Source organism: Quercus robur, chromosome 5, assembly GCF_932294415.1.
Source record: "Quercus robur chromosome 5, dhQueRobu3.1, whole genome shotgun sequence".
Classification (NCBI taxonomy): Eukaryota; Viridiplantae; Streptophyta; class Magnoliopsida; order Fagales; family Fagaceae; genus Quercus; species Quercus robur.
Genome location: NC_065538.1, coordinates 57,193,745 through 57,219,565, shown reverse-complemented (window position 1 = coordinate 57,219,565; position 25,821 = coordinate 57,193,745). Strand labels below are relative to the sequence as shown.

Genomic DNA, 25,821 nt, shown 5'->3' with positions numbered 1-25,821 from the left:
GGAGATATTCTTGTAGAAAGAGGAAACACTTCATTGAAAATTATGTTCTAGATAATATTACATTTTTCTTATTATGTTATTAAAGTCTTGTATTTTTTTTTCTAATATAGGTGAGGAATTTACTTATATTTGCTTCTTCTTTAGGTCATTCAAGATATATAGATGATGAATCATTTGTCAGGAGCACTAAAAACAAATTTCAACAACACATTACATTATTTACAATATATCTCACCTTATATAATAACTAGATTTAAATACATTATGTTTCCTTGAAAAAAAAATTACAAACTTTAAAACACTTTCAAATAACAAATACAGATAACTTAATTTATAAAATCTATTATATTGTTTCAACTATACTTTATTAGAATTTTCTCAAAAATAAACTATAATTTATTAGAAAACAGCCATATCATTTTAAGATTATTTATAAATCTCATCTACTATTTTCTTTTTTCACTTAATGAAAAAACAAATCGTCAAATTTTTTACCGTATTGCGCAGGTCTGCGATTAGTTTATTATTGAAGTCTTAAATTACTAGAGTGATACTAAGGATACTATAAATTTTACTATATAATATTTACAAACGTATGTATCACCATTCATTATGACATTCATTTATTATGTTCTTGAAATCTATCGATTACATTCATTACAGCATTAATTTGTTAAAATTCAGTAAAAATTGTTTTAACTTTAGTTTTTTCCAAATTATTATGGAAATTTGATGATAAATGGTGATTTGGCACACTTACACCAATTTTTAAAAACCATTTAGAATTTCAATTAACTTGAATTTCTATTGACCCACAATTTTAGGGGTCATATTAGGGTTTTTTTTTTGGTTTTTTTGTTTTTGTTTTGTTTTTTTTTTTTTTTTTCAGAAACAAACACACACAAAGGAGAGGGAAAGAGGTTCTAACACAAATAGCCAATATATCATTTCTTTTTTTTCTAGTAAGTCTAATTATCAAACTAAAATTTTGGGGCCCATGTATTGATAGCATAGAATTAAAATATATTTTTGGCTCGTAAAGTTTGGATTTGTTTTTATTTTGATCATTCATGTTTCAAAATTTTCATTTTTGATCCTTTGTGTTTTATTTTATTTTTTTTTCCTTAGTACCAATTCTCATGCTCTAAAGAAGAAACAATTTACTGCAACCATTTCAAGATCTACTCCAGGACACGGTCCTTTCAGTTGCTATTGTGAGCCAAATGCAGAGTCATTAAAAATTTCATTAATTATCTAAGAAATCAATATGTGCTATGTTGCTAAAGTGAATTCGCATTGTACTTTAATTCTAAAAATAACAAAAAAAATCCAACTAATTCATGGCTTTTACAATATTGAAAGATTTCGTATAGAAGTGTGGCCTTGCAACCTCTTCTTGTCGCTCTCTATAGGCTATAGCCCCGTGTGATTTATCTTTTACGAAAATGTTGTGTACAACCAGTATTCCTTGACAAGCTGCCCAAACAGTGAACCTTCTCTCTTCATTAACTTCATTGGCTCATCATACTCCACTATTTTCCCTGGAATAGAATGGAAAGATTTCCTTCAAAACATTTGAACTTAAACATTTCACTGCAAAGTTGACTGGTTTACATGACTATCATTTTCTTTATGTTTTTATACGGCTTCTTGTTTACTTAAAAGGTGAAATAACATCAGCTCGTTCCTTACAATATAAATTGCACATACAGTTGACATGCACCATCAAGAAAGTGGAGAAACTGCAGCATGACCCATCTGCTCATTGATCCTACAAGTCGATACTAATCTGTGTATACCACCCCCCCCTCTTCCTTCCTCCCAAAATAAAAAAGCCACAAGGACTTTCTTATTTTCTGAACTAAATAAAATTAGGTAAATTATAATTAAATCATAATCAGATCAACCTTCTTAAAATGATAATCCAATAATATCTCGTCTTCCAAATCCTCTACACTTTATAAGTTCCCACGAAATAAACTCGGAAGGATTCTTGAAATATACTCAAAGGATTAAGTAAAAAAACCAGGTTTCAGTTAGATAAATATGGACTAGAAACTTCACAGAATAAGATTACCTAACATCAAAATTATAAAAGATATTGAAACAAAAATGAAGGTTCATATCATGCACACATAAGGAATATTCTATTGATGATGGTTAAGGTAATTAATGCAACTCACCATCACTAATAGCAAGAACAATTGTGCAATCCATCACTGTCGGTATCCTGTGGGCCACTGTAATCACAGTACAATCAGCAAATTCAGTCCTGATTGTTTTCTGCAGAATCGTATCTGTTGCATTATCAATTGATGCAGTTGCTTCATCAAGCACTAATATCCGACTTCTCCTCAAAAGTGCACGCCCCAAACAGAATAATTGTCGTTGTCCCTGGCTCCAATTTGATCCATCTTCCAGAACTGAAAAACTAGTTGTTAGTTATCACTGGTGATCATAAACAAAAGCAAGTGCAAACAACATAAATAACAAAGCCTTACCTAAGGAGTCTAAGCCCTTTTCTTTCTCCTTGACAGCCTCGTCCAGTTGACACTTCTCAAGAACCTTCAAGTCAACATTATCACTTTAATATTTGATCCGTGAAATAAACAAACAAACAAAAAGACTATTTTTATACAGTAGAAATTTCAACCAAAGCTAGACCTACTGATACAGAAGCAACCACAGGTAGAAAAGAATTGAAGAATTACCTCCCATATTTCCTTGTCAGAATGTTGAGACAAGGGATCCAAATTGAATTTCACAGTCCCATTAAAAAGAGTAGGATCTTGAGGTATTATACCGAAACGCGAGCGAAGATCATGAAGTCCAATCATAGAAATGTCAATTCCATCTACTATAATCTTCCCTCCAGCTGGCTCCACTAGACGAAATAGGGCACCTATGAGAGTGGTCTTCCCACTGCCAGTTCTGCCAACAATACCTATTTTGTGCCCTCCCTCAAATGTGCAACTGATCCCCCGAAGAACAAGTGGTGCATCAGGCCTATATTTGATCTGTTTTAACATTGGTATTCTTAGAATCTCAGCATAAGAACCTTCTTTAATTTTAACATTAAATAAAAAATATATATATATATATATATACCTGCAAATCATGTATTTCAACTTTACCCACAGATGGCCAATTTGTTGGAGGCCGGTTCCCTTCTATTACTTCAGGGGCCTGACTGGGTATATGCATGTATTGATTTAGCCTTTCTACAGAAATGATGTAATTTGCTAAAGTGCACTGATTTTGAATTGAGGAGACAAGTGACATGTTTAATGAAAGACCATAAGAAAGTGCCATTCCAATAAATCCTGCAACAAAAGGAGAAATTGTCATCAAGAATCTAATACGCATATTTTACAGCTCAATATAACTCCATTAGTGTGTTTAAAAAACCATCTCCAGTAAATTGAACATCTATACAAGAACTGTAAATTGTTAAAGATAGAAAAAATAACTCTTCAAGGTAAAACTCACCAGAGCTACAAGTTCCGGGAGGAAGCACAACTATGCAAAGTGCTGTAGAGGCAAGAACAACTGCACTAAGTGTTTCTAATCTTTGGATCAACCATTCATTTGCTGCAAAACTATGGAAAAAAGGACTAGCATTTATGTCAATCAGTTCAAGATTCTTTGTAAAGAATCGGTCTTCCTTCTCAAAAGCTCTTATAGTCATGGCTCCTGCTAGAGACTCGGATAAATGATTTGCTACGAAGGACTTGGTTGTGCCATTGATCCGCATAAACTCTTTTGCTGATGAAAAATAATATCTCTGTAGATTAAGAATTCCAACAATTAAAACTTCTTCATATCAAAGAGGATTAAAATAAATATTTCCACATCACACACACACACAAGAAGAAGAAGAAGAAGAATCCAGTTCAGGGAACAGGAGATGAAGGCAGTGGCTAGTATACAATTGATCCTTTCAGATGAACACTATTCTCTAGTTTTCAAGCTTTTTGCAAAAATCTCAAATAATGTATATATCTCTTCATCCATTGCACAGAGAATAAGTAAACAAAATATATGACTCCATGAAAAGAGAAAGGCCAAAATAATCAGACAAGAAAGAAAGGAAACTCTATTCATTATTCAGTAATATTAAAAGCAATGCTTATGTTTAAAACTTTGTAATATTACATAACTCGGAGAATATTTATGATTTCCTGTAATATAAGAATTACACCAAAACTCTTCCTCATTTTACTCGGTGGCATCCTGACTTTGTCAGATTGCTTTGATCTCTTGATTTCACTTTGAATTGTTCCTAATTCAAAGCGATTCAAACATCTAAATTTGTAAGCATGCATTGGAGATTGGACTAAAGTTCACTTCATCATCTATTCTCGTTATCAATAATAGCACAGTACCAACACAAATTAAGGCAAAAACACTATTTATGTGAGAAATATCTAAGTCAAATGAAAGAAAACTTCGTCCAGTGGGAATTTTTTATTGAAATGTTTATGGTGTTACCTGTAAGAGAATTGCCAGAAAAAGCATTGGTATGGAAACAAACAGAACTTGCCGGGTAACAAAGGCCAGAACTCCAAGATTGGCATAAGCATTAGTGGTAGCCCCCACAGCAAAGATAAAGCTGAAAGGGACATCAAGATCGACGATACTCAGATCAGATGAGACCTAGACAAGAACAAAATGATACCAAACCATGTTAGTTTCACAAATCTCTTTGATCTCTGAACACAGATTCTGATCAAGATTCATACCCGACTAAGTATCCTTCCCAGAGGCGTGGAGTCATAAAAAGCCATTGGTGCACGAAAGAGGGAGTTAAGTAGCTGTGAAAATAAAGATTTTGATGATTGAAGACCCAAAAAAACTGAAAAAAGTGATCGACCTAGCAAGAATAGTGTTGAGGAAATTCCAATCAGCAAGTAAATCGTTATCAACCGCAATGTGCTAACATTGGGATTTTCAACATTATCAGCCATCCAAGAGTTTTGTGATATCTGACAAATCACAAATATAATGTGACAAAGACTGGCCATGGAGAAGTACAAGAACCCCTTGTTCTGATTTAGATATTGTAAATAAGGTCTAAATCCAGTGTCTCCAATTTCTTTCTCCTCTAGCTTGATCAATTGGTCTCCTTTAGATCCTTTAAATTGCTTCTCTACATAAGTCTTCCTGATATCTCTTGCAGCTGTTCCAACTCCCTGGGCAGCAGTAACATCTGCAAGCCTATCAGAACCAGCAGTCTCTTTATGTGCATTGACAAGATCCTGAAATTCTTGTCTTAAGGCCAATAATTGATGATAAGGAGATGCTTGTAGGATTTCCCCATCTGACATCAACTGTCAAGAGTATCAAACTTACTTAGGATGATTGTGTTGATTGACAGGTTTGATTAGCAATAATATTTATAAAAAAACAAACTACATACAAGAAAAGTTAAATCCAATCATCTATTCACTCTTAGTTAGTTATTAAGTCTTCTTATTGGTGCAACTTTTAAGGTAAAAATTGGAAGAAGACTGAGATTCCATTCATCGGTGGTGTATGAGCATATTGGTAAACCGGAAAATCAATCTGAAATATTTTTTACGGGCATTTGGTGGCAAGAGTCACCAGACAAAAATCAGAGGCTTTTGATTAAATAATGTAGACATGGAAGCTTTGAGATATCTTAGTCTTGATAAATTTAAGAACTTATTAACATGAAATATCATATAAACAAGTGTTGAGTGAGCTTAGTCTGTTAGTAATAACTGACTTCACCATGTAATAGTAAATCTGTGAGTCTCACCCTTTCTATAATGCATCTCATGATTAAAAATAAATAGAAAACTGCTAGGTTGGATGTGTTTGAGCAGAATGATGTGGTAACCAGAGGACTAGTAATAACCCCCAGCCAATTCATAACTTTTAAGTCATTAGATTTATCACAAAGATTGCAAGGGAAATAATGAAGAATTTTGAGGAGAGTTCTTAAAGTAGAATACTGACCAGAACAGAATCAATTGCAGGCAGGAAATCAACTTGGTGGGTTACAAGTAAAACTGTCTTTCCAGAAAGTGCTTTCATAACATAATCCTGCCAAAGTATAAGTTAGCTTTCACATAAACCTATTAGTTGGACAAACAAGACATTGCATACTTTAAGAAAAAAGTGATTACATTGAATAAGCTTGTAGCAGTTTGTGCATCAACAGCACTAAATGGATCATCCATGAGGTATATATCAGCATTTTGATAAAGAGCACGAGCAAGTTGAATTCGCTGCTTTTGACCACCGCTCAGATTAACTCCTCTCTCCCCTATTTCAGTGAGATCACCATAAGGAAGCAACTCAAGGTCCTTTACCAGTGAACACCTTTCAAGCGTTTCTCTGTACCTTTTACTGTCCATTTCAGACCCAAACAAAATGTTCTCTTGTATTGTCCCTGTCTGGATCCATGCTGTTTGAGAAACATAGGCAATCTTCCCATAAACTTGAGTCTGAAAATTCAAAAAAAGAAACCAGATTCATCATGGTTAATACCTTTTGATCTTTTGGAATTTGTGATAGGACAACATTCAAAAACATATCTATGCTAAACTGATTAGAGGATTTGCTCTTAACAGGAAATAGAAGTGCAGGGAAACATAGGATAAGGGACAACTCTGTCAAGATTGAAATATATTATGTAATAATAAAAAGAAAGGAAAGGAGCAGCAGGAACTCACAGTTCCTTGAATGAGTGGAACTTCACCAAGAATTGCTGCAAGAAGGGTTGATTTGCCTGAGCCAATTTCTCCACATATAGCCACCTTTTCTCCTGGTCTAATCTCCAGATTTATGTTTTTCAGTGTCGGCTTTGATGAATTTTCTTCCCATGAGAAATTGGCAGACTTGATTAAAATGGTGTCATTTACACTGTCCACATTGGTCTTCCTCTGTATATTTGTGCTCTGCAGCTCTGGTGCCTCAAGAAATTTCAAGATACGTGTAAATGCAACCTTTGCTTGAATGACCACCCAAATAACATTAGGAATAGATCTAATGGGATCCTGAACAAGGCGTAAAGTTGCTACAAAAGTGAAAACGTTATTTGCATGCAGAGGAACTTTGAGAAAATAGCATGCTCCAAAGGTTGCAACAGAGACCAACACAGGAAACGTCCAAAAGAGAAAGCCATTATATGATTTTCGTAACTGCACTGCTGATAACCATTTGTACTCCACCTTCCTTAAATTTTCAATTGCATTTTTGAAATGTTTTTCCCAAGCATATAATTTCAACACCTTCATGTTGATAAGAGCCTCAGTACTAGCCTTCAGTCTCTCATCCTGTGCAGCCATAAGCTTACTTTGAAATTCATACTGTAACTCAGCAAGTGGAGCATTGCAAAGCACGGTGAGAACTATCACCACCAAAGATGCAATTGTTGCTAGCCCTACTGCACGATAAAGAATAACTAATGCAATACAGAGCTGAAGGCTTGTTGTCCAAGTTTGATGGAACCAAAATGGGAACTCGCCAATCCTATAAGCATCCACAGTAACATAATTCATGATCTCCCCTCCCGAATGCGTCAACCTAGCAGCATTGGATAATCTCAGTTGTTTCTTGTAAATGGCAGCTGTGAGCAAAGACCTCACTTTCAGACCAATAAGTCTGCAGCGGAAGTTCCACTGCCTTTGTGCTAGGGATTCTATGCTCTTTGAGAAGAAAAGTGTTATTGCCAATACATAGCCTTCATACTTGAAACTTTCTTTTCCCTCAGCAACCAATATAAAGGCATTCAGAACTAAAGGACCAGCAGACTGCGTAAGTATCTTTAACAAAGCAAAGAATCCAGATATAAGGATCTCTTTCCAATGGCAAATAATTATTGTCCTCAGAATCGATGGTTGGGACGTCGGTTCCTTTTGCTTCTGTTTGTTAAGCTGCTCCAAGAACAACAAATAGCAACTTTTTGCTTGATCTGCCTTGCGCAATTTTGGTATATCTTCAACCTCAATGGTTTTCTCCCTGCCCTTTTTCATCAATGAATTCATCCACCAAAATGAAAATCTACTAAAGAATCCAGCTTTGGCAAAGGTAGTAACAGGGCAAACAGAATCACTTTTACTCATGCCATTGGCCTCACCATTTAAAGGGGTATAAAGAGTACTTTCACTGATACTCTCATCACTTGCTTCATATTTATACCCCTTGTACGTACAGAACATCAACAATATAGCTCCTGGACAAGACAGGATATCTAATGCTGCCTTAATTGATACTTCTTTCTTTGAAATGGCACTAGACAGAGATAGAGCACAGACGATTCCCTGAAGGCTCAATAGCCTTAATGGTTCTCCTGGAAGATTTTTTCCCTGAAGGCTCACAGCTAAACTCACCAACAACCATGTGAACCCTTGAAACAACTGTAGTAACCAACCGTCAAGAGGTAAAGCAGTCTTCATTTTCCTCAATTTCTCCTCCAAAATCCAAATGCCAAAGCACAAGTAAACGAATCCAACACAGCCATTGAAAACTGCAGAAAATATCTGCAAATTTGAAAATCCTTGAAATCGAGCTGGAACCATAGTTGATTTAGATGATGACTTCTGAACCATATTGAATATAAGCTGGGCCAAGAGCAAGACATCGAAGCAAATGATCAATATGTGATTAATACATGATGAGGGATTGCTTAAAAACACAAAGTCAGAACTGCATGGCTTTCCACCACTGTCTGAACAACCAGACTCCCCGCAGAATAAAGTCCACAAATCCTCCATAATCCTTTTCTCTTTGCTCTTCAACCTCTGTATTACATACAAGAGCATAAATATACACATACCAAGTAACTTTTTCTATCAATTTAATGAAGCAGCCAACCAATTGAATTCAAGAAGCAAATCACAATAAATAATTTTGGGGGGAAAAAAGGAAAGTAGAAAAGAAAACACCATTATGCAGCACCATTGCACAAACAAGATGAAGTACCCCACCAAAGAAATTTTAAGTGCAAGAGAAGAGAACAAAAACTCAGAAAGTTCAAAGGGTCAAAACCGTTAGTGTAGCAGCAACACATGCAATAAAACTCCAATGCAGCTGTCTGCCAGTGAAAAGGAGTTGCACTTTAAATTCAGAAAAGTTACTTTACAACCAAAAAAACAAAGAATGACTAACTAATTCAGAGAAGTTCAAGGAATCTAAGCTATCTAGCAGAGCTGGAATATTGATGCCCATGATACAATAACAACAACCAAGTCTATTAGTCTCAAAATTTTGGTGTGAAATATGGAAGCTTTGTGATGTAAAACATATTAAAAGGCACCAAATAAAGAAACATGACTTCCAATACGACACAAAAATTATGACTTGAGATCCACACGTGCCATTGAAAAATACGTAAAACAGTGTTTCAAAGAATGATATATAAAAAAACAAAAATCACAGATACAGAAGAAGTATTCAAAACGACATATACTTGTTTTCTAGTGACATTCGTTTTCAAGTCGCATGTGGTGATCGAGTCATGGAAACCAAACCGCCTATTCTTGTCCAGTTATGCTGCAAGATTTTTATTTTTTTTTTATTTTTTATTTTTTTTTATTTTTTTTTTTTAAATGAAACAAAATAGAAAAGCTAAAAGTTTTGTTCAAACATACTTCTACCCATCAGAGTCTGCTTTCGTCTAAAGTGTGAGCTGCCTCTACTCTCCTGATTCCTGAGTCTAAGTTGGATTATTTGATTGTTTGAAAAAAAAAATAACATTTTTAATGTCTATTTACCTATTTCTCTACATTTGAATATTGTAGAGAAACATTTTTAAAAAAACATTTTTATCTTTGTAAATTGTAATCATTACAAGTTTAAAAAATGAAGTCGATGATAATCATTAGTTGCTTAATTCTAACCGATATATATACATCTATTGCGTGGAATTAAGCCTTGTTAAAAGACAATGTTCATTACAACAAAGTTGATTTTTTTCGAGGGTCAAAACCCTTGAAAAAGGTATTAAAAGCCCTCAAAAAATATTATTTTGAGGGTTTAATGGACCCTTGATGACCTTTGAAACAAATTCCCTCAAGCTTGAAATTTCTATGGCCTTCGTGACCCTTGAAACCGAAATTTCAACAGCCTACATGACTCAATACAAACGTTTTATCTTTATCAAGGATCGGCAACCTATGAAATTTTTAAAATAGATAAAAAGTGCAATAACCTTTTTTTTGAGGGTCTCCAAACCCTCAAAATAAGGTTTTTCTCTTTTTAAAAAAATAAATAAATAAACTCACAGCCCCATGCATATAGACTTTAAAGAACCATATATTAAAAATCTATATTATACCAAAATTCAAATCAAAGTAAAATTTAATTAGCTTTTTAAATTACTAAATCCTTCATTCTTGAAGTTTATGTAGACATTTTCACGTTAACATAAAGAAACTTAGTATTTTAACTAGATAAAGGAGGAAAAAGGAAAAAGAAGAAGAAGAAGAAGGGAAATGAATTAGTACAAGAACCATGCATGATATGAAATAAGGTGTTTTTTTTTTTTTTTAATAGAATATACTAATTTTTTTTAGATAACTTCAACTTATTGGGTCCGCCTAGATCTTTTATAAAGCATAAACAGATAAGAAAAACAAAATTTCTTAATTATATTTTTATTTTGGTAGCCCATGCCATAGTTCAACGCATTGTCAACGTTAATTACGAAAACTCTAGCAAAGTTGTTAGCCAATAATGACAGGAAACACTGAAACAAGAACAAGAAATTGTGTGTAAACCCAAAGAATTAGAAGCAAAAGAGATGGCACATGTGTGTGTTAAACTTAAATGTAAGCCTCTGTTCCTCCACAAGGATTTCAGTTGCTTAGCCCCTTGGCAAGTATATATAAAGACTATATCCTATTTGGCCAAAGAATAAAATGATCAAATTATGTAGTCTATGTAGATGAATGAATAAAAGGGGAAGTCTATTAGTAATATTTGATATTTTTTTTATTAAAAAATATAAAAAAAAAAAAGCTAGTTAGATAAATGGATGGGTATGGTTCTCCATCTTCAAAAAAAAGAAGGGTGCCCTACCACATGGTGATGATAACCTTTAAACAAAAAGTAGTTCTACTGTGATATCTTATAAAAATGGTTCTGGTATCCAATGAAACCAGTTCCAAAAAGCAAGGAATTCTCATAGAGTTTTCATGACAGTATAAGGCAGTAAGAGAGAGAGAGAGAGAGAGAGAGAGACTAACCTTCTTGAATTCAAAGGGGAGGAGAGCAGAGAGAGAAATTGATGGAGTTGGTGTTGTGTTGGGGGTGAAGAATAATGAGGAGAAAGGGCGGCATTTGTGTTGGGGATGAAGAATAATGTGGAGATATTTATAGTTTTAGCAGTGTGCATATGACTCATAGAAATCTCTGAAATCAACGCAAGCAACTAACGTTATATACCAGCTCCTCCAACTTATTAGTCAACGATTTCAAAGCCAAAGCTTCGCTTTGCTTTCTCAACATAATTTACATTACGGAGCAAGTTCCTCGTTATTTCAGTGTTGGTGGAAATTATTGTGTTCTCCTATTCCTTTTTTTCACATGAATGTTAGGTCTTACCATGAATTGAATTAGTTGGACCTATCATTCATGTGATAAGAAAGACTATGTATTTATAGTACTCTGAGAATACCTAATAATTTTCCTAGTGTGGACTGTAGACTTTTGAAGAATTTAGGTCCATGTATTTATATCACTACTAAATGGTTATTATCCTTCTCAAAAAATAAAAATAAAATTATATCTATCTGTGTGAGGGACGATACCTTTTTTTCTTACTTGCCCTTAAGTTAACTATACCTCTTTAATACTAGGGTCCCCATATTAATAATGCAATATCCATTTTTCAGGAATCTCTGCTGGTCTCAAAAATATCAAAAACTATGTGATGCAACAATTATCTCCTACTGACATGCACAGATTTCACACGCACGTGAGAAGCACGTACATAAAAAATATCACCGTCATTCCCTTGAATTTCTGTATATCCTAAAAAGATGGAGAAATTATAAGGTTTTCATGGTGCACAAGTGATATGGTCCATTATTTTACTAAAAACTCTCACTTGTTTAAAATTGCTGGGTTAATTTTTTTTTTTTAAACAGAAACTAATTACTGACTCAATAATTTTAAACAAAAGAAATTTTTTTAGTGAAATAGTGGACAAGTGTGATCTACAGAGTAATGTATAATTTCTCAAAAAGATGGTCCAATCTTTTAATGCCAAACCGCCATTTAGCTATATCCTATATAGAGTCAAAAAGATTGCCCAATCAAAACACGTCACAATTCTTGAAATTCGTTTATTTTTGTGTGCACGTTACTAACATTAAAATTGTTTTCCTTTTTTGGATTTTGTTAACAGGTGCCTGCCAGCACCTGTTAACGTTAATGAACCAGCTGTATTAAATCTTACTTGTATTAAACATACACACATTTAATGTATATTTAATTTTTTCTATATTCCTAAAAAAAGGTGTCACCCGTGAACAGCACCCAAAAAACCTCTTGTAGAGATAGAAATTGAAATAGCTTGGGTATTATTTTGGAATATACTAGAAGTTAAATACTACTGAATGACCCCAAGTCGGTTCCAATTAACCATTTGAAATTTTGAAACCATGGCATGGTGGAAGATCCATGGCCCATTGGCTTGCTTCAATAAATCATTATAACTGGTTTCTACCACTCACTGCAATCAAACTGTTCATTAATTTAAACTAAAGTTAAACCAATAGCCACTGATAATCAATTTAAAAATAGCAGCACTATCTGTGAAAAATGTTACTACTCTCATTTGCTAAAACCTAATACGGAAACAACATCCATGAATAAGTTTGTAATCCAGTTAGAAAAGAATATTGATTTAAAATAGCAACCATATATTTTGTGTGTTTAGAACAGGGCATACCCAAACCACCTTCAAGGAGCCTTTGTTATTTCTTGAAATAATCAACAACCCAGTTTCATTTTCCTACAGTCACAGATACAAGTTTCACATTATGTTATCACTTAGAAATGCATAAGACAAATGAATGCATCCTAAATCATCAAATTTTGTTGTTTTACTTTTCCAAAAGAGCTTAACACCAAGTATGTCAAGGAATAAGAAATTGTTGAATGATATTAAAACTCCAAGCATAACAACTGAAAAATTAGTGCGTAAATTTTTAAACAATATCAACAGTAAACACTAAATTAAGCTCGAGACCCACCATATGTTATATAGAATCATAGATGCTAATTAGGTAATCAATCCTATTAAATATCATTACGAATCAATGGTGTCAACCCATTGAATTTAGAACAAAATATTCATACTTATAATAGTAGAATAGTAACCGTCTCACATAAGCTAAACAATGGCTATCAACATCATATTTTCAGCAGTGTTAGCCATCAATATCAGATGGTCAGATCTTCGTGCCTCAACCTAGATATTTGTCAAATTCTTGTACTATGAGCTACAAAGTAGAAGAGTGAAACTCTAGTTCTAAGAGATCAAAGTGACCAATTTTACCCCATTTGAGCACTAAAATTTAAATGGGTGATCACCGTTGGCACCGTTTACTTAAACTTCTCTCATAGATGCGTTACTGTTTCACATGGGCATAATGGCCCATCTATTCAAGAAAAACTTTGCTTAACATTGCATCATCAAGGAAAAGGCCAAATTACAGCTAACACATCTATGCTAACACATTAATGAGATGCATGCTAGATGTAATTGAAAACCACCAATGGGATCAAATACTAAAAGCAAGTGCAAGTATTAAAAAATGGTAGTTGATGCTGTAGGAAACATGTGCTCCCCACATTTGGGAGACAATTCTTTTTATCAGAAATTTAATAAAGATCCATAACCATTTAGATTTATCCAACTACTGATTAGTCAATTAAGGCTAGCACGCCAACAGCTTCAGCATTCACCAAAATCCTAATGGGTTTCAAAGCACAAGAATGAGTCAAGTAGGAGAGTGAGTCGCTTGTACAAAGATTAAAAATCACTACTCTAAACTAATATGGAAAATCTTTTGAATATCTTTATGCATTAAAAGATGATCCACAATGGAAGAAAAAATTAGGCCAACAGCACTATTTTGAAGCCCAAGAAACTGGGGTACCACTACTACCTACCATAAATACCATTCCAGCCAAAGATATTGGTGACCTATAAAAGATAAGCACCAATTGATCTTCCAGTACTCATAGCATTTACCACATAGGAGAATTACCTTTTAATTATAAATGGGGAATTAGGGGAGGAGACAAGATATCTCAACCATATCCAATGAAGGGGCACCAAAAACAAGAGGAACCCAATACAAGAAGGGTTGGAACAATCATCTATAAATTGTGAATCATGGCCAAAAGCCATTGTCTATTATATATTGACAATGATCTAAACATATAGACAGATTTTCAGCCCTTGGGACACTATTAATTTACAACACATAAATGCCACATAATAAAAGTAATATCCCCTTTGACATAGACTACATTCCAAAAGGTTACTAAAAATTTAACAATAATATATAATAAATAAATAAATAAAAAGGTTACTGAAGATTTACTGATCTCCCAAGCCTGCAAGAACCAAAAATACAGCAATATTAGATAACAATCACATAATGATATAGAAAGTTATCAGGTATAAACCACAACCTCACTCTCCATCTCGTTGTTATGGGAGGAAAAGTGCTAGTTGAGCTATAGCTCATTGGCTTGGGGAAGATTTTTATTTTGGATAATCTAAGAAGAAGAGTGATGCAAGTGAAAGTGAAAGTTTTTCCACTTTCTATATCGGTAAAATATTACTCTGTTTTCTGTTAATGTTGCTGCTTTCTTTCTATTCGCAATGGGTGGTTCTTCTTTTTTCTTCATTGAATCCAAAACATTTGAGTTTTCCGTTGAGGAAGGGGGTTCTTATTTCCTTTTACAGATTTTTGAGAAAGGCCATACCTCAATGCGCTCTGTTTTTATGGGGAAGGAGAGTGCTAATTGTTTTTTGTTCCACTTGAAGGAATTAATTTCAAAGCGATCACCTGGTCTTTTTGCAAGAACGATCAGAGAGGGTGACTTAGTTTTCATCCTTCAACTAGGGTCCAACGCTCATGGCTCTTTTTTTAATGGTTTCTGAACTTCTTCATGGTCGACGGAAGGGTAGCATTGTGATACTTGAGGGAAGGTTAGGTAATGGTTGGTGTGGCTTTGGCCTAAACCTGAGGAATATTTTGAAACCACCTTCCCTGACTATTTAGGGATCGTTTCCTAGAATTCATAGTGCTTCAAAGGTTCATGCGGCGGTGGTGGCTGGTAGACTTCATAATCATGGCAGCGCACCATATAAAGGCAAGGAGAAAATTTATGTCCTCCAAAATTTGAATCTTCAACTCCCAGAAACCCATACCGTGATCATGGCAGTAGTTTTTCTGGGAAAGATATGGCTCAACTTGGGGTAGATCTTTTGTCTAATCTTGATGTGATTGCCAACAGAGATTTGCTATCTCTAAAGATCTCTTTACGTGTGGAGCGTGGGAAAGATGGGCAGTGGGTTTTTCTCTTCTTCTATTAAAGATGTAGGCTCCTATCAAAATAGCCAGGGATTGAGGCCCAACCCTTTCAAGGGCCGTAACAAGCACACCCATAACTGGGCTCCCAAACCTAAGCCTAAAGCCAAACCCATCTCCCAGCAACTCTTTATTTCAAATCCAAAAGCCACCTAAGCCCAACCAATCTCTCAGCATCTCACTACTTCTAATACAAAAGCCACCCAAGCCTATCCCATCTCTTAGCAACTCACTTATTCTAATCCAGAAGCCACCCATTCTCATCTGAACACCGATACGATGCCACTGAAGCTCATCTCCCCCTCCATGCATCCTCCATCTAACATCACCACCACCAGCCCTTCTAACCCTTCTAGGAACACCACTAGCAACGGTACCATTATACTCCGATGCCCACCATCATCAAGGATAGTCCCCCTCCTCCATTGATGACCACAATCTTCAACGACACCATTTCCCACTAGGAGATCGACAACAATTTCTCCCCACCAGTGAAGAACAACCCCACCTCTAACTGCAGCTGCTCTTCTCTGTCACGGGCTGATTCTTTAGAATTTGGGTCTATGTCGGGCATCAATCCTCCACTGTTGTCCAATGGCATTTCTCAGGCGAGCACTCCTGTTGCTCCGGTGCTTGTTACTACTGAGGATTGTCTCGTTAAGCCCCCCCCCCCCCCTTCCAGGAAGAATTTTGTTGAAGATTTGGAGCACACCTGGGGTAATTTAGAGAAATGGGTTTTAGAGCTTCGTGGAAGGAGGTAGATTACTATTCCTCTCTCTCTATACACTCTTCTAGGAGCATGTCGGATTTTTCTGATCTCAAGGGAGCTGTGGGATAGGGTAACAACTCTTTCAAGGAAGAAGGGCATCTTGCTAGTTAGGGGGATGATTGTGATGGCGATTTGGATAATGTTTCTGCTGTATCTGGGTCTGATTGTGAGTTAGGGGACTCTGATGGGGGTCTTGTAAACTAGGAAACTTTTAAAGAACCACTGGTTGTGCAACCTTTGGCCATGGCTAACCCAGTTGCTCCACTTGTAGAAGTGGCAGTTGCTTCCACTCAATTATCACCTTGGGTTGAGAAACGTATTAAAGCCTTTAGGAAATCTGTAGGTACTTCCTTGGAAGGCTTCAAAGCAGAAATTACTAGGATTTTTTTAGCTTTGGAAGCTAGGAAGAAAGCTAAAATGCAGGTAGAATGCTCTAATAAGAGAGAGCCTAAGACAATTTCTAAAGGGCGTCGGGAGTTGAATAGTCTGCTGAACTCTTGGAACTTTGAGAATAACTCTATTTTGGTAGGAAATGCCAGTAGGGAACGGGATTTTGTGGTGTTTTAATGAACCTGAAAATTATCTCTTGGAATGTTAAGGGGCAGAATGATTGTGAAAAAAGGTTTCGAATTCAAAATATGATCAGAGGTTGGGGTGCTAACATTATTTTTCTTCAGCAAACAAAAATGGAATTGATATCAAGGCAAGAGATTCGGAGCTTGTGCGGTTGTGAACACTTGGATTGGCTTTATTTGGGCTCTATAGGTGCGTTGGGGGGGGGGGGGGGGGTTGTTTTGGTGATGTGGGATAGAAGGATGGTGGAAAAAATTGATGAAGCAGTGGGAAGGTTTTCTATCTCATGTAAATTTAAGAATGTGGTAGATAATTTTGTTTGGGCTTTCATTGGTGTGTATGGACCAAACTCTGATCATGACAGGCGTCTACTTTGTGAAGAGCTGGCTGGAATTCATAGTTGGTGGAATGTGCCTTGGAGGTGATTTTAATGTAGTGAGATTTCCTTCGAAGTGTCTTGGTGCTGACTCTTTCTTTTCAGCCATGCTTGATTTTTCAGATTTCATTTCTAAACACAATCTTATTGATTTTCCATTGGAGGGTGGTACTTTCACTTGGTCCAATTCTAAAGCAGTGGCTTCACGGTCTAGGCTTGACAGATTTCTTCTCTCTTCTGATTTGGAAGAGCACTTTCCTAATATTCGTCAAAAAAGATTGCATAGATTACTTTCAGACCACTTTCCAGTTCTTTTAGAGGGGGGAAATTTTCACAGAGGCAGTCGCCCTTTTCGCTTTGAGAATATGTGGTTAAAGGCAAAGGGTTTTGTGGAGAAAGTGAGAACTTGGTGGGAGTCCTATCATTTTCAAGGTTCCCCTAGCTTTCGGTTTGCAAGCAAATTGAAAGCTTTGAAGCTAGATTTAAAGAAATGGAATGTTGAAGAATTTGGCAACGTGGAGGATAAGATGAACAAGTTATGGAAGAATCTTGAAGTTCTGGACTTGTTGGAAGATAGTCGTCCTCTATCATATGATGAGACTTTGGAAAAAGAACGGCTTCGCATTGATCTTGAAAAGGTAACTCTTATGGTTAAAATTTGTTGGGGGCAGAAATCTAGGGCCCTTTGGATTCGAGAGGGAGACAGAAACACTAAGTTCTTTCATAGAACGGCTAACTCCCATAGAAGATTTAATACTATAGACAATCTCTTGGTGGAAGGTGAATTGACCTCGGATTCAAATTCAATTTCAACTTGCATCTCTCATTTCTACAAACATTTGTACTCGAAAAATGAGGGCCAAAGACTTGTGCTTGATGAAGTGGATTTCGCTATGATTTCTGGGGAGGAAGCTACTTGGTTTGATCGGCCATTTGAGCGAGAGGAGGTATATGGTGTCATCCAAGGTTGTAACGGTGACAAATCTCTAGGACCAAATGGTTTCTTAATGGCTTTCTTTAAGGTCTGTTGGGATTTTTTTAAAACTTGAAATTATGGAGGTTCTTGCAAACTTCCATTCTTAAGCTGTCTTTGAGAAAAGTCTTAATGCAACTTTCATTGCTCTCATTCCAAAGAAAGTAGATGTTGTCAATGTGAGAGACTTTAGGCCTATTAGTCTAGTGGGCAATATTTATAAAATCATTTCCAAGTTGCTGGCTAATAGGCTGAGAAAGGTGATTTCTGGAATTATCTCTGAATCTCAAAATGCTTTTGTTCTAGATAGAAAAATCCTAGATTCTATCTTAATTGCTAATGAGTGTTTGGATAGTAGGCTCAAGGCAAGGATTCCTGGGGTCTTATGTAAGTTAGATGTGGAGAAAGCTTTTGATCATGTCAGCTAGAATTTTCTTATGTATATGTTGCAGCGTTGTGGTTTCTCTGAGAAATGGAGAAAGTGGATTCTGTTTTGTATCTCCCTAGTGAGATTTTCGATTTTGATAAATGGCTCCCCTAAGGATTTCTTTGGGAGCTCTAAAGGGCTGTGCCAAGGTGATCATCTTTCCCCGCTCCTATTTGCTATTGTTTTGGAGGCTTTAAGCCGTTTGTTGGATGGTGTGGTTCTGGCTAGACACATTTCGGGTTTCACTGTTGGTTCCAGGTCTAATACCCCCCTCATGGTGACCCATCTTCTCTTTTGGGATGACACTTTAATTTTTTGTGATGCTTCCGCAAGTCATGTTGAATATTTGCAGGAAATTTTAGCCTCCTTTAAGGCGGTGTTAGGGTTGCAGATTAATCTCGCTAAGTCGGAATTAGTTCCAGTTGGAGAGGTGACTAATATGGGAGAGCTTGTGGCATTGTTGGGTTGTAGTCAGTCTTCTTTACCAATGACTTATTTGGGGCAGCCTTTAGGCGCTAAATTCAAGAACAAGACGATTTGGAACTCTATCCTAGAAAGAATGGAGTGAAGATTAATGTGTTGGAAGTGTTTATACTTATCAAAAGGCGGTAAGATCACCTTAATCAAAAGCACTCTCTCAAGCTTGTCAACTTATTTCCTATCTCTCTTCCCTATTCTTGTGGATATTGCTATTCGTATTGAGAGGCTTCAAAGGAATTTTCTTTGGGGTGGGATAGATGAGTCTCCTAAATTCCAGTTAGTAAAATGGGCTCAGGTTTGTTCTCCCTTGCAGTCAGGCGGTTTGGGTATTAGAAACTTGAGAGCCTTCAATCAAGCTTTGTTTGGAAAATGGTTATGGAGATACGGAAGAGAGACAACCCATCTCTGGGGGTGGGTTATTAAGACTAAATATGGGAATGGTTGGGGATGTTGGTGTACAAAAGAAGTCTCTAATCCTTATGGTGTTAGTCTTTGGAGAACCATAAGATAAGGTTGGCTAGTCTTTTCAAAATCCATCTAGTTCGAGGTTGGTGTTGGCGACAGAATAAAATTTTGGCATCATGTGTGGTGTGGGAGTTGTACTCTCCGAGAGGCTTTCCCAAAACTCTATAATATTAGTTGTAATAAGGAGTCTTCCATTACTGATGTTATGCACTTTCCTAACCAGATGCTTCACTGGGATCTTCTTTTCTCAAGAGCTCCTCAAGATTGGGAATCTGAACATTTTTACACCTTTCTAGATCTTATCAATTGTTTGCCCCTTAACGGTGAAGGTCAGGTCAAACTTTGTTGGAAACCAACAGGGAATAAGAATTTTAAAGTGAGTGAGTTCTATCTCTCACTTTCCTCTACTCTTTAAATTTCTTTCCCTTGGAAACCTGTGTGGCGTTCAAAGGTCCCACCTAGGGTTGCTTTCTTCTCGTGGACTGCCCCATTAGGTAAGATTTTGACTACTGAGAATTTATGGTATAAGGGTGTCGCAGTTGTTGATTGGTGCTATATGTTTAAAAAGAGTGGGGAATCGGTAAATCACCTTCTCCTTCATTGTCCTATTGCTTATGATTTATGGTCAATGGTGTGGGCTCTTTTTGGTCTTCAATGGGTTATGCCGCATGGTGTCTTTGATTTATTTTCGAGTTGGCAAGGTTCCTTTGGTGGGCATTGGAGCATTGATTTATGGAGGGCTGTCTCTCATTGTGTCCTATGGTGTATTTGGCTTGAGCAGAACTCAAGATGTTTCGAAGGGAAGGAGCGGTCTACTTTTGATCTTAAATCTCTTCTTCTGCATTCCTTGCTAGAGTGGAGTGCTTCCTTTAATCTTTTCCCTTGTTCTAATTTTCTTGAAATGCTTGATCTTTGTAATTTATGTGTTAGATGTACTATTTTCCATGTTCACCCCTGATGTACCTGGGCTTCTTTTTAATGCAATTCCATTATTTATCCAAAAAAGAAAGGAAAAAAAAAAAAAAAAAAAAAAAGTTATCAGGTATGAGTTCAAACATAGCATTAGAGCTTAACCTTGTTTAGCAATATTGTTGGGAAGCCAGTCTAGCCCTCATACAAGCCCTTTGCTGGCACATGTGCTACGAAAATAGACCCTACAGAAATGGCCTCAATCAGTGGATACTGAATTTTCCATTATGGTAAAACATGAGAGAATGTCAACATGCTAGTGGTTTTGTTGACAAAGGGGGTGAAGACCAAGTGTATCAGTGATTTCAGCAAAATTCATGCAATTGGAAGATCCTACTTATTTGCAAAGCAGCACAGCATTCCTCGATCCAACCTAGGCATTCAATGACCAATATTATTATGGGCAAGAAAGTTTCAACAAAACTCTGACACGGTGAGTAACTAAATGTGCTACTTGCTTACAATTAGCAACGTAACACAAAAAATTTTAGGTCCTTTATATTCTATAAGATGGACAAGGGTATATATGTTATTAATTTCAACAAAAAGGTCAAGTTAGAATAATGCGTAAACTAAAGCTATTATAAAGAACTAGTCGCATACCGCGTGTTGCACGCGGTAATTTTTTTAGGATGGTCTCATTAAATATTTTATTAATACTATAATTTTAGTTATTAACCATTTGATTTTTATTAGTTTTTAAGTTAACAAAAACCTTAAATATACCTTTTTTTTTTTACCTTTACACACACACACACACACACACACACACACACATTTATAGTGAATCTTTGCACATACCTTTAAGAAAACTCTATATATTCCACTTTTTTGGATGCGTAAAATTATAGACTACTACTCCATAATGATAGTGACTAATTAATTTTATATATATTTTTTAGCGATCTCATTTGTAACTCTTCTTACCATTATCATATATTTACTTACTGATGATTTGCATAACAAAGACAATAAATGAGAGGTAGCATTGTTCATTAGATTTTCGAAAGTAATAGTGTATGAAAATTTTATATATATATATATATATATATATATATTATAAATAAGGTTAAATGAAATGTCAAAAAATGGATTTTTAAATTTTCTAACTTTATTTCTTATGTAATTTCTACTACTATCAAAGAACATCTCTTTTTTAGTTATGATTAATATGGTTTCCATAGTTAGAATTTGATTAGTTTTAAATTTAAATTTAGTACTATGATTGTATTCAATTGTTGATTGTTGATTTAATTTTTTAAGTGAATTTAACGGTTTATGTTACTACACTGTAAAGTTTTTAATGTTCTCCACACGGTAATCTCTATTTTATTTTTTACTTCTCCTAACAACCTCTTTGTTTTCCAATCAACGATTACTAATTGACGTTTGGTTTTTTTTTTCTTTATCTACTCTTTATTACTTTGTATTGGTTTTTTTTTTTTCTATACCATCTCTCTCTCTCTCTCTCTCTCTCTCTCTCCATTGGCAACCTATTGTTTTCAAAAATTTGATGATGATTCTATGACATTAAATATGCATTATTATTATTATTATTATTATTTTTAATATAGTGTTTCTAACTTGATTTGTTTTGTATTTCATTCTTCCTTTGATGCATTGGGTGTGAGAATGAGTGTTTCCCTATCATTACTCCACTTAATGTGGACAATTTTATTTATTTAATTTAGGCAAAATATTATATTTAAAATTTTTAAAAATAAAAGGAGTGGAAATATAAATAATTTAATGATATATATGGGGGATGTGGTTGAATTTAAATGTTAAATAAAATGATATGAGAAAAAAAAATTAAAAAAAAATACATAACAGTAAACACTAACTTATCCAAATAATTCTATGTAATATAATAATAGTACATTCTTATATACTATTTTCAATTATTTATAATGAAATATGATAATATTTAACAATCAAAGACATAATAAATAAATAAATAAATAAAACTTAAAACACAAACCTAAATCCCATAAACCAAAATAGAGCTCTAAAGAATACAAAACTTTATCAGGCTAAAATAGAGATGTAAGAAAAATAAAAATAAAAATCTACCAAAAAATTGAGGGAGAAAGAGTGGGGAAATAACCACTTTTCTGTGAGATAAAATTATGTAAAGAATAGAAGAGTGAATGATAAATTTATACTAAGAGGATGATAATATAAAAAAACAAAATAAAGGAAGATAAAAGGAAAGAGGAAGAGTGATATCAAAGTAGAATTTTTGGGGAGATGAAAAGGTAAAGAGAATGAGAAAGGTTGGAGAAAGTGTAAATGTTAAAAAAAAAATGAGTACAATTTGATGAGCAAAATTTTCTTTTATTTGAATTTAAGTAAAATATTACATTTTTTATTTTTTAAAACAAAAAGAGAGAGAAAATATAAATAATTTAATGGTAAGGAGGATGTGGTTGAATTTCAATATTGAGTAAAATGAAGAGAAGAAAAAAATAAGAAAAATTAAAAGATATAACAATAAACACTAAATTATCCAAATTATGCTATGTAATGGAATACTATTTTATTTTTATCTACTATCTTTAATTTTTTATAATGTAATCAGATAAAATTTAACAATCAAAGAGCAAAATAATAGTAATAATAATAATAATAATAATAATAACTTAAAACACAAAACTAAATCGTATCAACCTAAATTAGAGTTCTTAAAAACACAAAAATTTATCAACCTAAAGCGGAGATGCAATAAAAATTAAAAATCCACCAAAACATTGAGAGAGAGAGAGAGAGAGAGAGAGAGAGAGAGAGAGAGAGAGAACCTTTTTGTGAGAGAAAACTATGCAAAGAATGAAAAAGAGTGACAAATTTATAGTAAGAGGGAAGGGATAAGAAGAGACAAATAAAGAAAGATGAAGGGAAAGATGAATAGTAATATTAAAGTAGAGGGTAGTGGGGTGATGAAAAGGTGAGGGAAGAAGAAAGGTTGAAGAAAGTGTAAATATTTTAAAAAATAAGTGAATGTAAAAAAATCATAGGAAAATTGGAAATAAAAAAGAAATATATATATATATATATATATAGATGTTAAAACCAACAAAGATTAATATGTAAAGTCAATAATCTATTTATATATATTTTTTTTGTAAAAAAAAAAGGAATAAATAATAATTATGTGACGAATGACGTGGTGATGAGGTGGCACAACAGGAGCTCAGAAGTAATAAATACCACGCTTCAGCTTTTAGTAATATATAGATATAGAATATAGATACCTTTAATTTTTTTATAATGTAATCGGATAAAATTTAACAATCAAAGAGCAAATAATAATAATAATAACTTAAAACACAAAACTAAATTGTATTAACCTAAATTAGAGTTCTTAAAAACACAAAAATTTATCAACCTAAAGCGAAGATGCAATAAAAAATAAAAATCCACCAAAACATTGAGTGAGAGAGAGAGAGAGAAAGAGAGAGAGAGAGAAAGAGAGAGAGAACCTTTTTGTGAGAGAAAACTATGCAAAGAATGGAAAAGAGTGACAAATTTATAGTAAGAGGGAAGGGATAAGAAGAGACAAATAAAGGAAGATGAAGAGAAAGATGAAGAGCAATATTAAAGGTGAGGGAAGAAGAAAGATTGAAGAAAGTGTAAATATTTTTTTAAAAAAAAGTGAATGTAAAAAAAAATTATAGGAAAATTGGAAATAAAAAAGAAATATATATAGATGTTAAAGTCGACAAAAATGAATGTGTAAAGTTAATAATCTATTTATATATATATATATATATATATTTTTTTTTTTTTTTTTGTAAAAAAAAGGAATAAATATTAATTATGTGGCGAATGACGTGGCGATGAGGTTGCGCAACAGGAGCTCAGCAACAATAAATGCCACGCTTTAGCTTTTTGTAATATACTAGACGCAAACCCGCGCAATGCGTAGGAAAAAAAATTTTATTTACTATAGTGAAAAATACTATTTCTCTTTTAAGAACTCAAATGATAAAGCTAAAAACTGTTCATTCCTAACTAATAGTTACAAAGAAAATCTTTCACAATAAGCATACATTAGACACTCTATCTCTCTCAAATAACAACAGCATTTAGTTTATTATGAGAGCATAGAAATTTTGGACAGGGAACTAATCAGACTACACAATATTATGGCAAATTCAAAGGCTGACATTCATTACCAGAAAATCGTGTTTTACTTTTAGCTAAAAAAAAAAAAAAAAAAACTTGTTTTTGTAAAGAGAAGAAATTTAATATCTTCAATTTTCTGCCTTCTATTTTAATGTTCACTTCAACTTTTGAAATGATCACTCCAATAGAAACAATCTTAGTATCTTACTAATTGCCATCTCTTGTCTAGTCAGTTACATGTTTTGGTGCTTGTTTTGAATTTGAAAGCTATTTTAGACATTTACATCTAACATTGTCATCTAATAATTATAGTTCTATCCCTTTGAAGTATGTAAAAAGAATGTGAGCTTGTCATTTGTTTCTAATACAATGCTTTTCTGGGTACATTCAATAATATCTACTAATCAGAAGATTCTAATAGCTTACAACCCAACAGTAATTAACCAAACCTCCATTATATGGTTAGGCTAAAATAATTATGATTTGGATAGTGTCTCCACGATTAGTCTAGGATGAAAAGACAACACCATCACATTAAGGATGTGGGATTTCCAATGTCTCACTTTCAATTTGGTTTTTGTAGTGGGGCAGTGGAAGCTAATCAATAGCTTAGCACAATCCCTGCAACAAAGAAATCCAACTCAAATTATATCTTTTTTTTATTTTTTGGTAGAACAGATTGTATATAATAGATACAAACTATATGGTTGTTACCTTTACATTACCAATCATAGAAATACAAAGAGTAGTACAACCCCAACAACCATTATGATTTTAATCAACAATATTGTACACTAACGCATCAAGCATAAACTGTCAATATGCTTGGTTAGTAATAGGAAAAGAAGAAAACCTATAAACAAAACATTTTCTAGCTTTGTTTGATGTATGATACATTAAATTAAGGTAGCAAACTTAAGGTGAACTTGAACTTTTATAATGGATCTTATATGTAATATAATTGACTTGGGAAGAAAGAATAGTCCCCAAAAAATTACTTGTTTACTCAAAAGTAACAGAGTACTCCAAGCCACAAAGATAGCAATACCACCCAAACACCAAAGGCAAGTGCTAAACATA

The 25,821-nt window shown here is 34.2% G+C and overlaps 1 protein-coding gene, 1 long non-coding RNA gene and 1 pseudogene across 2 annotated transcripts in view; 1 reads left to right on the top strand and 2 right to left on the bottom strand.

Annotated features, from left to right (window-relative positions):
- Nucleotides 1-25,821, bottom strand: part of LOC126726427 (uncharacterized) — a 116,855-nt pseudogene that overhangs the window by 38,738 nt on the left and 52,296 nt on the right.
- The window catches only part of LOC126726435 (uncharacterized), a 69,378-nt gene that overhangs the window by 28,421 nt on the left and 15,136 nt on the right, over nt 1-25,821 (top strand). The gene's annotated exons all lie outside the window — the stretch shown is intronic.
- On the bottom strand, nt 1,225-8,759 carry LOC126726432 (ABC transporter C family member 10-like). The gene is made up of 11 exons (XM_050431699.1): nt 6,702-8,759; nt 6,153-6,473; nt 5,983-6,069; nt 4,743-5,330; nt 4,492-4,656; nt 3,490-3,784; nt 3,109-3,323; nt 2,712-3,017; nt 2,502-2,565; nt 2,184-2,423; nt 1,225-1,541 (listed from the first exon to the last, which is right to left on the bottom strand). Exons 1-11 carry the CDS (start codon nt 8,742-8,744, stop codon nt 1,438-1,440), a joined length of 4,428 nt encoding a protein of 1,475 aa, XP_050287656.1. The 5' UTR covers nt 8,745-8,759; the 3' UTR covers nt 1,225-1,437.